Source organism: Thermobia domestica, chromosome 9 (genome assembly GCF_964235325.1).
Source record: "Thermobia domestica chromosome 9, izTheDome1.hap1.1, whole genome shotgun sequence".
In the NCBI taxonomy this organism is placed as follows: domain Eukaryota; kingdom Metazoa; phylum Arthropoda; class Insecta; order Zygentoma; family Lepismatidae; genus Thermobia; species Thermobia domestica.
Window position 1 is genome coordinate 3,548,383 of NC_137462.1, and position 16,775 is coordinate 3,565,157.

Genomic DNA, 16,775 nt, shown 5'->3' on the forward strand with positions numbered 1-16,775 from the left:
GTTTCCAAGGTGTCTAGAGACGTTGTAACCACATCATGAATTATGGATATTACAAGAATTGAAGACGACAAACTTATATTGAAAAGTGGAAGTATATGCTAACTTGGAAGTTAGGAGATGACATCAGAATTTCCTGAGAAGTGTCCTGAGCAAGGCAAATACGCTAATATCTACTCCAAATTTTTGAAAGAAAGAGAATATTAAAAATCAACCCAGAAACACAAATCAGAAGACACTCACTTATTCTAAACATTTAAAAGGTCCTCCAACATATTTATCTAGAAGTCACAGTACTCTTAACTGCATAGAATGAAATATTTTCAGTCTTAACTTTCGGAATGGAGAAAAATTTAACTTCAGGCATTCTCTTTAAATATAAAAAGAGTAGTCCGAAAGTGTGGCAATACATAAATTTAAAATAATAATAATAAAGAAACGCAATTGAGCAAATCTGACAGTATATGGGACATGCATCAAAGATTTCACCTGACCTACTTGTACTTATTGTAGAATAATGTAATTTTACAGTTATATTGGTACAAATCTCTCTAAGTTATGAGGAATAATTCATTTTTAACTCCCAATATCTTCTGTGTTACAGGCACCAAATTGAACGATAGTGTGAAGATGGGTCCAATTGAATCCCGAGCGGTGATCAAGTTTTTGAAATTGAGAGGCCGCACATCAAAGGAAACATTTGAGGAGATAAAAGAACCTTACGGAAAGAAAGCCCCATCATATGATGTGAATCACTGGCATCTTCAAGTTCGTCAGGTTTCCGTAGAAATGGCTCCCATTACAGGCGACCTCAGTCCATCATTAATGAAAACACCATTGGACAAGAGGAAGATACCATTGAGCAAAAGGAAGTTGCCATCCTGAAGGATAGCCGCTTAAACATTTGCCAACTAGCTGAAGATGACAAGATAGCTGTGGGGTATGTGGAAAAAATAATCCATGCGCATTTACAAATCTCTGTCTGCCCAATGAGTTCTCTGGCTACTGACACTTTTTCAAAATCACAAACGAGTCACTTTCACTCAAGAACTTTTGATTCTGTACTACGAAAACCAGGAGGACTTTTTTTTGACAGATTAAAAACTCAGGATGAAGCGTGGGACTATCATTATGACCCAGAGACTAAGACTTAGTCAAAGCAATGGAACCAACCGATTGTAGCTTACCAAAACTAACCGACAGGAAAGGTGATAAAAATGAATATTTTTAATTTTTAGCGAGTCTAAAGGGGGATGAAGAATTTCTTCATGTTATTGAAATGGGTCTATAATCACATGTCTTAGGTACTTGGAATTATAATAAAAACTTGAAATTCGGCAGGATTGTACGTTTTCGTTAGCATTACCGAAATAAACCAGTGAAAATAAAAATTTCAAACTTGATAGTGGCTTTATGGGGAAGTGAAAAATCTTTCCAATGTTATTTATATGGAACGTCTTCTACACTCCGAAATGTTTAATCACTTCCAGCAGAATAAGAATGATGAACCTTGGCATGATTGTAGCCTTCCGGAACTGACCTACAGGAAAATTCTCATAACTGAATATTTTTAATTTTAATGGATATAAAGGGAGATGAAGAATGGTACAAATCTCCCTAAGTTATTTAAATATTTAAATAGGCGTTTCTTTGGGATACAGAATCTTACCTTTTAGATAGTTGAAATAGGAAAAGAAGCTTGAAATTCGGTAGAATTGTGAGTTTAAGAGGTGCGAGGCCGTAGACCGAACAAAGGCGGAGGTCACTGTTGATGTAAAGGTTGATACGTAAAAGATGCGAGACCGTAAGCCGAGCAAACATTGGTGTCTGGGGGCGGAGCCCCCAGCTAGCCAAAGCCTAGTTTGTTAATATAAAATTCTAAAGTTGGATAATCATATTTCAATCCATTATGTTGAATAGACAATCCATCCTTAATTATTTTGAATGAAAATGAAATGAGATCTTTGAGTTTTACGTCCCATGCTTATGCCGGTTAGGCTAAAGGAGACGGTGATGATGAGTAATGAATGAAATTGTGGATGAAGAAAGTGGGAGGAAACGGGAGAACCCCGAGGAAACCCACACACACAGTGTTTGCCTACCACAAAGTTCACTTGGCGGGGGCTGGGTCGAACCCGGGACCCCAAGCACCAAAGGTGAACGCTCTACCACTGAGCCACCGCGGCCCCCTTAATTATTTTATCTATCATTTTTTCTGTCATACATTTAGTAGCTCGAGGACAAAGAAACATTTGATTAAAATACTTTTCTCAAACTTAGTTTTCATCTTCTCCATTTTCGAAATTTTATATTTATTTATTTCTAGTTCTTAAAAACAATCACAAATTTTTATTTAATATTTCCAATTTTATTTAGGAATCAATGTTTTGTCATTATTATAGAAAATCTACATTTCAGACTTTTATGGAACACATTACAACATAATTAAAATTCTTCAATCACTTTCTTATTCTTTGCAATATATGTAAAGTTCTTCTGGCAGTCTAAAATCGCATAACAAGTCCTATTATCAGCTATATATAAGTTCTGCAAAATCTACATTTTTTTTTTTTTTTTTTTACAATTGTTCTTACATTTACAGATACACTCTTTCTTCTACTAATATTAATCACATATATCGGTGTTTTTAATTACTTCAACTGAATCATAATGAATTTCCGTATTTCTATATGTTATTCCATTAAAGGTATATAATCTTCTTAATATAATTATTATTAACAATATCTAGATTTGTTTTCTATGGGAAAACCCGAACTCCGAATTTTTTCAAATAAATGATTTCACTTTACAATGATTGAATTTACTAGCATCATTATTCTTGATCGTGATTTTTTTCTCTTCGGAGAGTTATAATTACAAAATCAGACATGGAATTGTCTTGAGTTAAATTGCGTAGTTACATCAAACTCAAAGAATGAGCCTGTTATTACCGTTTGAGTAAATTAACCCATTTTAAATAAATACACAATTTTCGGTTCTTTTAATATTTCTAACTAACTTGCTCTCATTATTAGGCTCATATTCAAGCAGTTGCACTTGCACCTGTTCTAGTCCATTTATACAAAACATCACTGTTGCTACTAACTGTCATCATGTTACACTCAATCCTACTTTTCACATTATATCATTAAAAAGTCGGGTATCAGTCCTAAAGAAAACAACACTAAAATCCATTCTCAATATTAACTGATTATCTGTTTCGAAACCTGCTTATTTTAAATATGAAACTTCAGATTTAGAAATATTTAAGTTCCAATTACAGTTGAAGTTATTCCAGGCAATACAATTTTATCTACAAAAAGTTGTTCCCTTTATATCTGACCATTTTTGATGAGTTCTCATCTTAAGAGATACCGCACGGTCACCACTGATCATATTCTATTGGATCTCCAGCATTGTGGACTATCATACCGCATAGCAGGTTCCATTGCAGCAAACTCCGGCACAGGACAGGCATGGGAATTGTCCCACTCCTCCCTGCACACTTTAACATAGACCATCCAGAATACGAGAGCGGCGATGTTGGAGTCGTTGTTTAAACAGTCCGAATACGCAAAAAATCGATTGGACTGGCATCTGGGCTTTTCACAGGAATGTCTTCAAACGGAATGACACAAATTCCTAATTCCTCTGCCATTTCCTGATTAAAAAAAAAAAAAAATAAAATAAAAATAGTAATATTCTGATGGTATAACTCGAAGCCCTGTCCATTCCATACAATTATGGGATGTTTCTCCGATAGATAGGTCAAAATGGACTTTTGGAAGTATCTTGCATTACTTCATGTTTTTGGCCACCTCTTTATACGCCACTGCTGAATTTCTTCTAGCGCAACAGGATGAATTGTTGGATTGAACATAATATCACACTGTTATTGTTCAGAACCTTCATTATCATTGCTTCAAGACCATATTGATCTTGTAAGGTCTATCGAGTTGTCATGATGTGATCGTGATGTGATAATGAGCTTCCGTGCAGTTAAGACGTTTGCGAGGTTTGTAGAGGTAGCGAATGTATGATTTTCTGAGATTTCTTGAGTTCTCTTTTCTTCTTTTGGTAAAGTGGGTTTTCGTGGATTTCGGTATCTAAACATGGCACTAGTCTCCAAATCAATCTTGGTAATTAAGGGCCTCAGGCAGTGCCGTTCTGACGCGTCATTAGTGCCATACTAAAAAGTTCCACCATCATGTTTCCCGCAGTAGTCAGGCCTTTAGTATGACGCTAATCAAACGTCAAAACGACTTTGCATAAGGCGGTAAGTTTTAACAGTTTCTCCCGAAAATCGGATGGAAGTCGTACTGTTCAAGGATTCTGAACTATTTAGAAAAAACGGTGTTGTCAAATTTAAACTTCATGAAATCTATATATTTCCAATTGATCGTCTTATTCGAGATTCCTTTGACATCACTGACAAAAGATATTAATTCATAGTTTGCTGGTAAATATATTTTTCATACAGTGACATGGACGAAACAGAGGTCAATTATTACTGGTAATGCATTCGAATGCACTTTGATATTCATAAGCATTTTATTTTCCTCAGTTTTTAAATTCGTAACTTCTCTTCGTTCATTAGATGTTATTCTGCCGGAAGGTATGTCATGTGTTTGAGAAAAAACTTTTGGCATGTCAGATGGTAATTCATTGGCTTGTTGGCTGTCTATAGCTTGATGTCCATTGTCCTGTAATCTATGATCCGCGGGATTTGGTATTCCGGGGCGAGGTTACACGTTTCCCCAACCAGAATTTTGCTAGCATTGTCTGGATCCGTGACCAGTCTTATAACAAATGACAGATGCTGATATTTTTTGGTTTCTTATAATTTCTATTGCTCTCGTTATTGTTGTTTCTCCCCTTCTTGTGATAACTTCTTCCTTTATATCTGTCCCTCTTTTGGTTATTGCTCCGTACACCGCTATTGTCTTGACTGAAGAGTTGTCATTGCGTTTTGAGCCACAAGCAACGATAACTCGGCCATTTGATTGGCAATTTTGGTTACGTCTGTTGAAGTGCTGATTTGTTGAGAGGGTAGTTTTTGACTTGTGTTAGGATTGGGGGATTTGATGTTTTAGAGCCTCTGGTTGCTTGTAGGGGGCAAGTAGTGGGTGGTTTTTGAGAAATACTCGGTAGAGGTAGTGCCGACGGTAAAAGATCTACAAATTGTAATTATACATTTGATATAGGTTGAGGATTTTGCAAATTATTATGTGCGTATGTGCATGGATAAAGAAGAGTTAAGGGTGGTAGAATTGTGAATGTCATTCGTAGGTACGGATAGTGTACTTGGAGGTTGGCCTATTAAAGGATAAATTGCTTGTCATAATTCTACGTAGTCCATCTTCATTAAAACCTGAGCTGCTTTGAGAGAGTTTGAGCCGTTTCGAAAGTATCTAGACCATTTTTTTTTTCTCTTCATTCCCAGTAAGAAAAAATGTATCTTCTGTGGTCTGCGGCATAAATTATGTATAGTTCCAAGTTTATGAAGAAAATGTAAGTCTGAAGTTTCATTTTCCCTTGAATGTGAGATTTGTAACTCCGCCTTGTATGGTTGTAATTTTGGTCGACTTAAGGATATTAACTTTTCCTTTAGTTGCTCATAGTTAAGTGTATCTAATAGGTTATTTTTAATTGGATTACTACATCCTGCAGATACATAGAAAGTATTTCCTTTTTGTTTCTAGAGTCCATGTTTAGAAAAGTGCCAAATGGCCAAAAAGCATAAAAAAGATGTTCCGGGTCTTCTGTAATCCTGCCAGAGTATTTTATTAACTGTGGTAAATTAAAAGATAAATTAGGAAATCCCTTAAGTTTGATATCAAATAACAGGCATATACGGTTCAGATCCAACACAGAAAACTAATGTTTTATATATAAAACTGTCTTATATACCATTGAAGTTAAAAGGGAAGATAAACGTACATAAAGTTTGCCTATAGCAACAAGGAATTACTGTATTCCTTTCATTTTAATTTGATCATATCTAAAGAGATTTATTACCTACTGGAAAAATATCCCAATATTAGGAAAATTGTATACAACAGTTATTGTGAAAATTCCCCCGCTGGATTTCTCTCAGTTAGCAGTATTTACTAACGCTTTCCTGTCAATATAAAAACAATATTTGAGAAACCATCTTCTTCCGTACTTCACCCTCTCTGTTACGGTCAACCATTCATATACTGTTTCAAATTCTTTTTCTCTCTCTCTCCCTACATCATCAGCAACTCTCAGCAACAGGTTGCATTTAAAACCAATCTTTCCACTCCGCTTCTAAGCAGCAAAGATAAGAATGCAGTGAAAATATAGCTCTTGTGTTTGTAAAATACAGACCCAAAACAAGATAGTCAATGTTCTGCATTTGCAATACAAAAAAACAACGTTGCAAACATTATAAGTAAAAATAAAACTGTCAGTATTAATATCACCATAATTGTAAAAGAAATAATCAGTGAAATAAAACACGTACTAAAAGAAAATATTTTATTTTATTTAAAATTCAATATACCTGAGTTGTTTCTTTCCTTCACTTTACAATATTTTCTTTCTTAATTTGAACGGTTCCATATCTTTGACTTTATTAAGTGCTATGGATAATGTTCCAATCACCATGTAACGGCTGTTCATATCTCTGCTCCACGAACTTAGTCCGTACGTTTTCTTTTTCTACCGTTTTTTTTCTTTCTCTCACTGTTATCCGAAGTCTATACTGTTCTACGTCGCTATCCATTTTCTCCATCTTTTTTGTCTTCCTTGCAGCCTCCTTAGCTTTTTCCCCTTCTTTTCGCCCTCTTCAACTGCTGTAAGGAGTTCAAGTAATCTTTGGGACCAGCAGTTATCATTATAAGAGGCTGACGGCGATTCATCATCTTCAATCGTTCTGAAATAAAAAGAAAAAAATGTCTTCCATTCTATTTTAATATTGCTAGAACAGTTTTAATTATAGCATTTTACATATTAGGAATATTGTTAGTAATCTGCATAGTGGCTTACTACTAGCACGCTCATATTTGATGCACAGTAACCATTGTTGAAGCACTTCACAACAAACAGATATTACAAAATAAACAGTGAACTCTGACGCAAAAAGAAGAAGCTTAAATCAACATTTATTCCACCGATTTATACGCATGAATCTATATATATATATATATATATATATATATATATATAATAAAAATGACTATGTTTGTGACTCAATGACTCTTGAACCACCCGACCCATCTCGATCAAATTTTCAACATATATGAGGTTGAGGCCTGAGATAGCTTTTATCATTTCACTTTGACGGTGCATCTTAGGGGAGAGGGAGGTGTAGATTTAAAAATGATCGAAAATGACATATATCAGTGTTGAATCTATAGTTTTTGGGATCGCTGAAATGAAGTAGGGACACTTCCGATGTCGTTTAAACCCAAATTCTGCCCTTTATGTACAAAATGAACCGGAGGGTTCTCCCCGTGCGAGGAACGGGTATTCTGCTAGTATCTTATATGTCCGACGTAACGTAGTAAAACTAATACTTTCAAACTATAGTGGTAAATGCCTGAAGGTAGTAAAATATCTCATGTGAATGTATACCCAGTATTTTCCTTTTCTAGTGAAAATAATAACAACAGCTAGAGCTTGTGTCTTTACTGCTAGGGCTGTGTCTGATTAAGTTCCCAGTGAGGCTGTTATACGTACATAATATCTATTATTAAAAATATCTTAAAATAGGTACACATCTTATCTGGCCCCAGTGCTAAAGGAACGCTGAACACAAAGCAACAAACTAAGCAATATACACATTGGCTTCAACGTAGGTTTAGTGGTTAGCTAGCACTTTTAGTGTGTAGGTTTTTGGTTTGATTCCCCTGTACAGGTCAGCGGATTATAAAAACCATAATGTTGGGAAGTGATCCAACTGGCCAAAGTATACAACTAAATTTTGCATAAATCAAATCTTAGTGTTTACTTTGTAATATCTGATTAGCCTAGGAGTTTCAACTTCAGTTTTCATGTCACAAATTATTATGGTTACACTGAAGAGTGTGTGTTTATTAATGTATTAAAAGTATTGCGTAAATGTTCACGAAACTAAAAATATAATCATGAAATGTTAACAAATACATATCATTGTTCAACAAACTAGATATCAGTTCTCAGCACAATATCATGTAACAAACAGATTAGTAATGTGAATCATTCACTTGTTTAAAAAAAATAAATCCTGTTAGAATACTGTATGCCTCTTAAATTAGTCGATAATACAGTATTGAAATACACGGTATTTTTTTGAAACATCTACAAAAGGTACGCTCATATACTATTGTGTGATTTACTAATAGTTCAAATTCCGTGATGGTACGCGTGCATATAATCGCGGTATTAAAAAGGAGGCGCTAAAGTTTAATGCACGAACAATCCTAACCGTTGGACTATTGACTAGCGCTTACACCTTTGGTGCGAGCGATCTTGTATTCGATTCCCGGTAGGACTTCATAAAACTATGAATTAAATAATCAGGATCTTGAAGAAAGTATTCGACTCCCACCGAACTACCTAGTATATTAATGTCTAACACCTACATCTATGAAAAAAAAAAAAAAAAAGATTTAATCATGTCTTCATTGTTAAAAAATGTAATTATTTTGTTCTGAATATTTTCTGTTAGTTTCAGAGACATATGAGTTTCCAGTTCTAATTAATCTATACAATATACACACTTGCCAATAGCCTACGGGCTAACGCGGGTTCGAATCCTGTTAAGGGTACTTGACTCAGATACAAACCGAAGTAGCAGCAATGGTTCTAATCCGAACTTAAATTAAGGTCTATGTGCTGAAGAAATAAACTAATTCTCTAAATGTGCAACGCTTATCCTTTGAATGTTTCAGCAATCAATCCGTGGACTTCAAAAATTTTAATGTTACTATTGCTAATTAAAATGGGTGCGCAACATTTCCGTAATTTTAAATTAAGTATACAGGGTGTTTCAAAAGTCCCTTACCACCCCTTTTAAAATCCGTACGGATGTATTTATATTGAACTTGATGCAGGAAATATACAATAGTGCTACGGACGCACCTTTTGGATGATGGTTCGCTGACGGTCGCCATGTTGAATTTCAATTTTTTATTTCAAACGATATGTGGGTCATATGATACATGACCTTAGGCTAGAATTTGATCAGGATGTCAAATCTGAGATCAGATTTCATGTATCTTTATTTGGTGAGAAGTTATTCCTCTTTATTTAGTGATTATTCCTCTTTTTGCAGGTAGTGAACCATGCCAATAACAACTGAGGAACGCACCCAGATCGTCAAATTGCGGGGTGGGAAAAGTGCCCGTACAATAGCAGCCGATTTTAGCGTCATCCACAACGCCACCCTGTGTCACATGTCGCAGTGGCACAGTTATTCACCCAATTTGAGGAGACAGGTACCGTCGCGGACAGACCGCGTAGTGGACGACCGTGGACAGCAACGGACGACGCAACAGCTGCGGCAGTGCTGGCCTCCTTCTCGATGTCACCATAGCGGAGCATACGTCGTCCCTCCATGCAATGTGAGGTAAGTCCCAGTTCAGTATACAGAGTGCTACAGAGGCACAAGAGGCATCCGCATGACTGCCTGTGTGCTGTGCGAGGCATCCCAGCTACCCTGCTCCGTGTTCATAGCAATTGGGAGTGGCGTCTGCACACATGCAATACCCAGCACGGAGCACATGTGGAGCACACTGTGTAACAGGTACATATCAATTGTCGTTGTCCATAACTTCTCACCAAATAAAGATACATGAAATCTGATTTCAGATTTGACATCCTGAGCAAATTTTAGCCTAAGGTTATAAAAAATTGAATTCAACATGGCGGCATTCGGGATGGCGGCCGTCGGCGAACCATCATCCAAAGGTTTGTCCCTAGACCTATTGTATATTTCGTACATCAAGTTCAATATAAATACATGGATATGGATTTTAAAAGGGGTGGTAAGGGACTTTTGAAACACTCTGTATATATACAACCCATTCCATCGCACCCAGAGTATGATTAAAGAAACCAATTCGTAGTAATCTAGTAAATCACACATCTTCATATATGACATATTTTAATGAAAAAAATAAAAATAAAAAATGTGTACCTTCGATTAATGCAGAGAGAACATTTATTAGGTCCAGTCCACAGGATTCTTGGTTCTCTACCCTTGATTGCTGTAAACAAAAATAAAGAAATCATTGTTATATAAAAAATATAAAATTCTAATACTACGAAGCGAAAGCATACTGCAATAATCAACTCATCACGCAAATCGTTAAGTTTTAAGATCCCAATATAATATTACAGTTTGGTAAAAATTTGTGGTATTAAATTCAAATTTAATTTTGTTGTTATTAACGAAATACTCTTCTATGCAATTTAATTAATTTGATATTAATGCCAAAGTATGAAATTAAATATTCCAAAAATATGAATAAACTGCTAACCCAATTGAAATTACTCATTTTAAATTTAATTTTGTTGCATACCAACATAATGTTGTATCAACAGTAATATTACATTTTTTTAGGTGATTACATCAAACAAATAATTATAAGTAAATACTTCTCAAAGTTTATTATCAGAAAAAGTATCAAATCTTTAAAAATTATCAAATCTTTAAAAATTATCAAATCTTTAAGTTTTAGGTTCCACAGTTATGCCGGTTAGGCTAAATGAGATGGTGAAGATGAAAAATGAATGAAATGGTGGAATGAAGAAAGTGGGAAGAAACGGGAGAAGCCCGAGAAAACCCATGCACACAGTGTTTGTCCACGACAAAGCTCAGACCCCATGCAAGTGAATGCTCTACCACTGAGCCGTCGCGGCCACAAATTTTATTATCAAAGTGGGTATTTACAAAAACCGGGGATCATAACACAGGTGCGTAATACAAACAGTAATAACGAAGAAATCATAGCTGAAATTAACTGATACAGTGAACATGTCGATTCTCTTTTTTTATATCACATTTCATTATGATATTTTTTAATCTAAGATTTCATTCTGGACACGTCTCCTCTACTTCAGCAACAGTATTTTCTTTTTATACCAATTTCACAAAATCTAAATGTACTTCATCATTAGTTCTAAATAAATGAACTCAAAATTCTTCTTCCTATGGGCCCCGAGGAAAGAATACAGAACATGTCTATTAATTACAAGTATTTGGACTTAAAAAAAATCGTTCAGACTACTTGTCCAGATTAGAACGGCACAGTGTATCTGTCTACACATGCAAGGTGACCATTTGTTTAGCCGTACATACGTCTATTTGTCTCTGCATTGGTAACTATTTAAAGTTGGTAACAAAGTTCACCCTACTCTGAAGACGAGACAAGAAAACATACAAAGAATAGAAGGTAAAAATTAATTTTTTAAAAATATATTATCAACACTTATGCAATACGGTTCTGATGTGCGGTGTCACAGTTCAATCCACGCTTATGTGACATCGTACACATGTATTTTCTCCCCCCACCCCTCCCTATAAATCTGCGCTAAAGCTACCACTTCTGCTGTGGAGATTTCTGGTTCGATAACGGTGCATTTTCTGGTAGACAAGATTGAGAACTTGAATATCTGCGTGGGGCTGCGGTGGCTCAGTGATAGAGCGTTCACCTCTGGTGTTTGGGGTCCCGGGTTCGATCCCAGCCTCCGCCAAATTAACTTTGTGGTGGACAAACACCGTGTGCGTAGGTTTTCTCGGGGTTCTCCCGTTTCCTCCCACTTTCTTCATTCCACCATTTCATTCATTATTCATCATCACCGTCTCCTTTAGCCTCATCGGCATAGCCGTGGGACGTAAAACTCAAAGATTTCATTTCATTTTCATTTTTGAATATCTGCTACAAAATGTATAACTTTTAGAATAAAAACTTATAGGAGATCATGGATAGTAGATAATTGTGCAGTTAATATAAATGGAGAAGGTATTGCTAACTTGGAAGTAAATAAAGAGTTTGGATATCTTGGTTGCTAATACACATTACAGAAAGAAGTAGTTACAAGGTGATGGAAAAATACTTTTAAAACCTAGACAGAGAATTATGTTGTTACAAGCGTATTTAATTCCTAATTTTTATATATATACGGATAGGAAGCTTCGCCACAAAGGGATTTCTTCATTCTGTGGATGAACTAATACCAACACATTTGAAACAGTGGTTACACCTGTATGGGTCAACTACTGGTACATACCACCAGTAATGTAATTACTGGTGCAAGTTACATATATGCAACTCGCTAGTCGCTATTCATCCGTTCAATATTCTTGTTTCTCTTTCACACCATATACTTCCTCATAGCTAAATGGTGAGCGTACGTGTCTTTGGCGTGGGAGGTTCACGTTCGATTCCCAGGGGGAGTTTGTGTGCTTCGGATCCCACTTTAAACTGCATGTCATTTTATATAACCTCACTGCTGAAAGGGACATCTTAATCAATCAATCTTTTTCTCTACCACGACCATCACCTATCTTCTATTCTTTAACACTTCTTTCTTTTTCTAAAAGTTTCTTTTGACACAATTTCTGTGCATTTATTACTCAAATATTACGTATTATTTATTTATTGCCTTCTTTTTTCTACAGCAGCAAGGTTAGGGTCATAAGGCCCTCTCTTACACCTAACTTATTAACAAAAAGTTGAAAACTATTTGATACAAAACAAAACAAAACAAAAAAAAAAAAAAAACCGCTACATTGGTTCACACTACACACAAATATACATAAACACACACACGCACTCCCACACACACATACACACATGTTTACTAAGAACACAATATGTTTACTAAGGATAACTAATATAATGCAAAACTATATAAATATGTCAGTTATAAAGAACCTTACGAAAGTTTTGTGTTATGTTTATCAGAGAATGGCTGTGTTAAGTGGACAGGTTCTGCTTTAACAAGTTTTTTTGTTTCTAGGGCAAATTTTGATTTTAAGTTCCTCACATTGGGGTGTAAACTGTTCCAGAGACGGATGATTTGCCCGAATGTAGTCCCGAATGTAAAATAGTAGGCCCGAATGATTTGCCATATGTCCCTGTGTGATATAGATTTAATCCAGGAAGATGAAGCATTTTCGCAAGAAATGCGCAGCTGGCGTCCTTTAAGGAAGGAGGAAATCCACTGGATTGTAATTGGTGGAAAGTTGTAAGAATGCATTTTAGCCAATAGGGTATTAATATGCAGGGAATCGAAGGCGCGACTTGCGTCAATTAATGTTAATGCAGTAGCTTTTCCTTTATCCATTGCGTGCTTAATATCGTCTGTGATCTTCAGAAACACAATCATTATCACAACAACTTTTACTTAATGTATGAGCATCTCGATAAACTATAAACATTACATCAACTTGATTTACGCACCCATTTTGAGCCTGTAACTTCGAATCAGTCTTGTAACGAGATAAGGGTAATTCTCTATCCAACTGTAGGTAGTCTCCGTGTGCTTCCCGTAGTTCACGGTCGAAAAATTCCATTTCTCTTCCTGCCGTCCTGTCCTCTAAACGCCTAAAAAATAAAGAAATTTTTATTATTCATGAGTATCACAATGTATTTGATTCTTATGTGCATATATCTACAGGGATCAAGATAATTATTAGGTTGGTACAAATGAAATGTTCGCTTTGATGTCTGCTGGGAAACTCACCTCACCAACATAACACAGGGATCACGTATCTAATCTCACAAATTTTGTACGCGTTCAGCAAGCAGGCTGGGGTACGCACATAGTCAAGAGGCGCTGTTGTGTTGTTGAACAGGATCATATGAAAATGCACCATGAACACACAATTGCGCGTGGTTGTTCTTTGCAAATTCAAATTGGGACATTCTGCACACAAGCCGCAAAAATTAATAACAGTGCATTTAGACTAGGAATGGCAACTAAATGCATCATTTGCAGCTGGTTTGTCAAATTTCATTCCGGTGATACAGCGCTGCAAAATGAGCCCCGTGAGCAACGACCAACATCATATTCGGATAAGTTCAAAGGAACATCATGGAAGCAGACCCTCGGAAAAGTGTACGTGTCAATGCAGATGAGTTAGGCGTACACCATAGCACTATTGTTCGGTAAGGTGAAAAAGTTGAGGTTACGGGTACCATTTGACTTTGCACCGGCCAACAAGAATCGGTATCTCGAGATGTGCAGTTCTCTTAAGCAAGGAATAACCGAAAAATTTCCTGCATCCGATTGTCACTTTTAATGAGAAATGGATTTCCTAAAACAATCATAAACGGCCAGGACAGTGGATGGATTTTGATCAAAGTGCAGGACGAAAATGAAATGAAATCTTTAAGTTTTAGGTCCCATGGTTATGCCGATTAGGCTAAAGGAGACGGTGATGATGAGTGATGAATGAAAATGATGGAATGAAGAAAGTGGGAGGAAACAGATAACCCCGAGAAAACCCCGCACACGGTGTTTGTCCATCACAATGTTCACTTGGCGGGGGCTCGGATCGAACTCGGGACCCAAAGCACCAGAGGTGAACGCTCTACCACTGAGCCACCGCGACCCCTAAAATGCAGGACGATGCTCTAAAACCTTTAAATGATGTTGATAATATGATCTATGGTGGGGTTGACCTCTTATGTCTTTCTTTATTGAGGCGAAACCATCACTTGGATCGTTACAATGGGATTGATCCACCATGTCTTTCTACGTCGAGGTAAAACCATCACTATATATCATTACAGTGCTCAACTCCATGAAATCCATCGCAATCTTACCAGGAACAAGCCACAAAAGTTCATGGTATCCCCAAGTTGCACGACAATACACGTCGTCACTCAAATGACGTTGCAAACTTTCCATGAGTTTCAGTATGGAACACTTCTTCATCCACTGTATTCACCTGACGTCTCTCCCACTGACTGCCATCTCTTCCGGCATTTCGAGGTAACTCTTGGGAGGGAAGACCTTGCTTGGTAATCAGGTAATGCAACGTGCAGCTGAGAACTTCTTTGCATCGCAGATCCCAGATTTCTTTCGGTACGGAATCCATGCGTTGGCTGAGCGATACCAAAAGCTAGTGGTTGCAGACAGCGACTATCTGATTAACTAAGTATTACAGTTTTAATCTTTTTGGCTTTTGGAAATGACGCACCTGGGGCGAAGATTTCATTCGCTCTAACGTAATATAAAAATAAATCAGTCGTTTTTGGAACGTGAAGCTGAAATTTATTACTCTAATAATTATTTCATGTTCATCTCGTATCTTTCTTCCTGCCTTCAAGCCCTTTCAAAGAATAATAATGTGACATGTACAACCATTACATTCAAAAGCAGAAACATTTATGAAAGTTACGTTACGTTATTTTAAATTGGGTAAGTTACTCAATAAATTTACAATAACTAGCAGAAAACACTGTAACACAAGTGTTTTACGTTCTTTCGATGAATATTCTCCTTGAATAAAACTATATTATTCTATTTCAGCGCCTTCTTATTACGTATGCGTCTTTCACGTAGACGGCCAGTGTTCGATTCCCGGCGAAAGCTCACGTGGCTTCGATCCTACGTTAAGCTGTAGGTCTACGCCTCATATAACATCGCTCTGAAAGAGACGCTAAACTCAAATCTAATTTATCATTCGGATTTAAATTGAAAAATAAGCTTAAAGTACACTGGAAAAGACGTAACGAAATTTTTTAAGTTTTACGTTCCGCGGTTATGCGGCTAGGCTAAAGGAGACGGTGATGATGAGAGATGAATGCAGTGGTGGAATGGAGAAAGTGGGAGGAAACAGAAGAACTCCGAGAAAACCCATGCACACGGTGTTTGTCTACCACAAAGTTCCCTTGACGTGAGCTGGGATCGAACCAGGGACCCCATGCACCAGAGGTGAACGCTCTACCACTGAGCCACCGCGGACCCCTAAAAGTCAACTGACACACACAGAAACACATATATGACAAGTTTATTGCGTGAACTGATAAATGTAATTCTTTTAGTATAACAAAGTCTTTTTAAAATTAGTTCATGAACTATTCACCTTAAAAAAAAAAAAAAAAAAAAAAAAAAAAAAAAAAAAAAACTGTACTTACAGAACACGTTTTAAAAAAGAATACATGAAGGCTCCCCCGCTGGTCTAGTAGCTAATGTGTACACCTTTCGTGCACGGGATTTCGGGTTCGATTCTCGGTGAAAGAGCCTTGGAACATGAACCCAGTACGGTGATTCGGATTCTACTTCAAAATGTAGGTCCACATCTCATCTAGTCTCGGTGCTGAAAGGGTCATTAAACTCCAATTCAACCAAACAACCAAAGAAAGGCTAGGTATAAACAATTTTTGAGACAATTCTATGAATGATCCTGGCAATTTGTATCATTTTATGCAATCCAATTTCATTTTATCTTTTTTCTCTCTTTCTTCATACCAGTTATTTCATACATATTGGTAGAGATTTGACCATGCTCGGTATAAGTAAGTGCTCGAGCAGGTAAATTTGTGGTGGACAACATCGTGTCCGTGGCTTTTCTCGAGATACTACCGTTGCCTCCCACTTTCTCATTCCACTAATTCTTCCATTATCATTCACTTGCTTTAATCATTATCTCCCTTAGCCTAATGAACATAAACATGGGATGTTAAACTGAAAGATTTCATTTTACTTTCATTTCACAAGCGAATGCTACCTCTGAGTATCATGGGCGAAGTGGATCCCTGAGTTGTTAATTCCACAGTGAGATGTGTGGCAGTGGGAATGTGTAACGATGGAGT

The 16,775-nt window shown here is 36.6% G+C and overlaps 1 protein-coding gene across 4 annotated transcripts in view; it reads right to left on the reverse strand.

Moving 5' to 3' along the window:
- Positions 1-6,484: 6,484 nt before the first annotated feature.
- The window catches only part of LOC145694341 (protection of telomeres protein 1-like), a 49,413-nt gene continuing 39,122 nt past the window's right edge, over positions 6,485-16,775 (reverse strand). For all 4 annotated transcript variants that reach the window (XM_081770466.1, XM_081770465.1, XM_081770464.1 and 1 more), the window contains exons 8-10: positions 13,413-13,556; positions 10,142-10,211; positions 6,485-6,895 (exon numbers count right to left, since the gene is read on the reverse strand). In XM_081770466.1, coding sequence (XP_081626592.1) covers positions 10,199-10,211; positions 13,413-13,556 — 157 coding nt within the window. In that variant the 3' untranslated portion in view covers positions 6,485-6,895; positions 10,142-10,198. The remainder of the gene's footprint in view (positions 6,896-10,141; positions 10,212-13,412; positions 13,557-16,775) is intronic.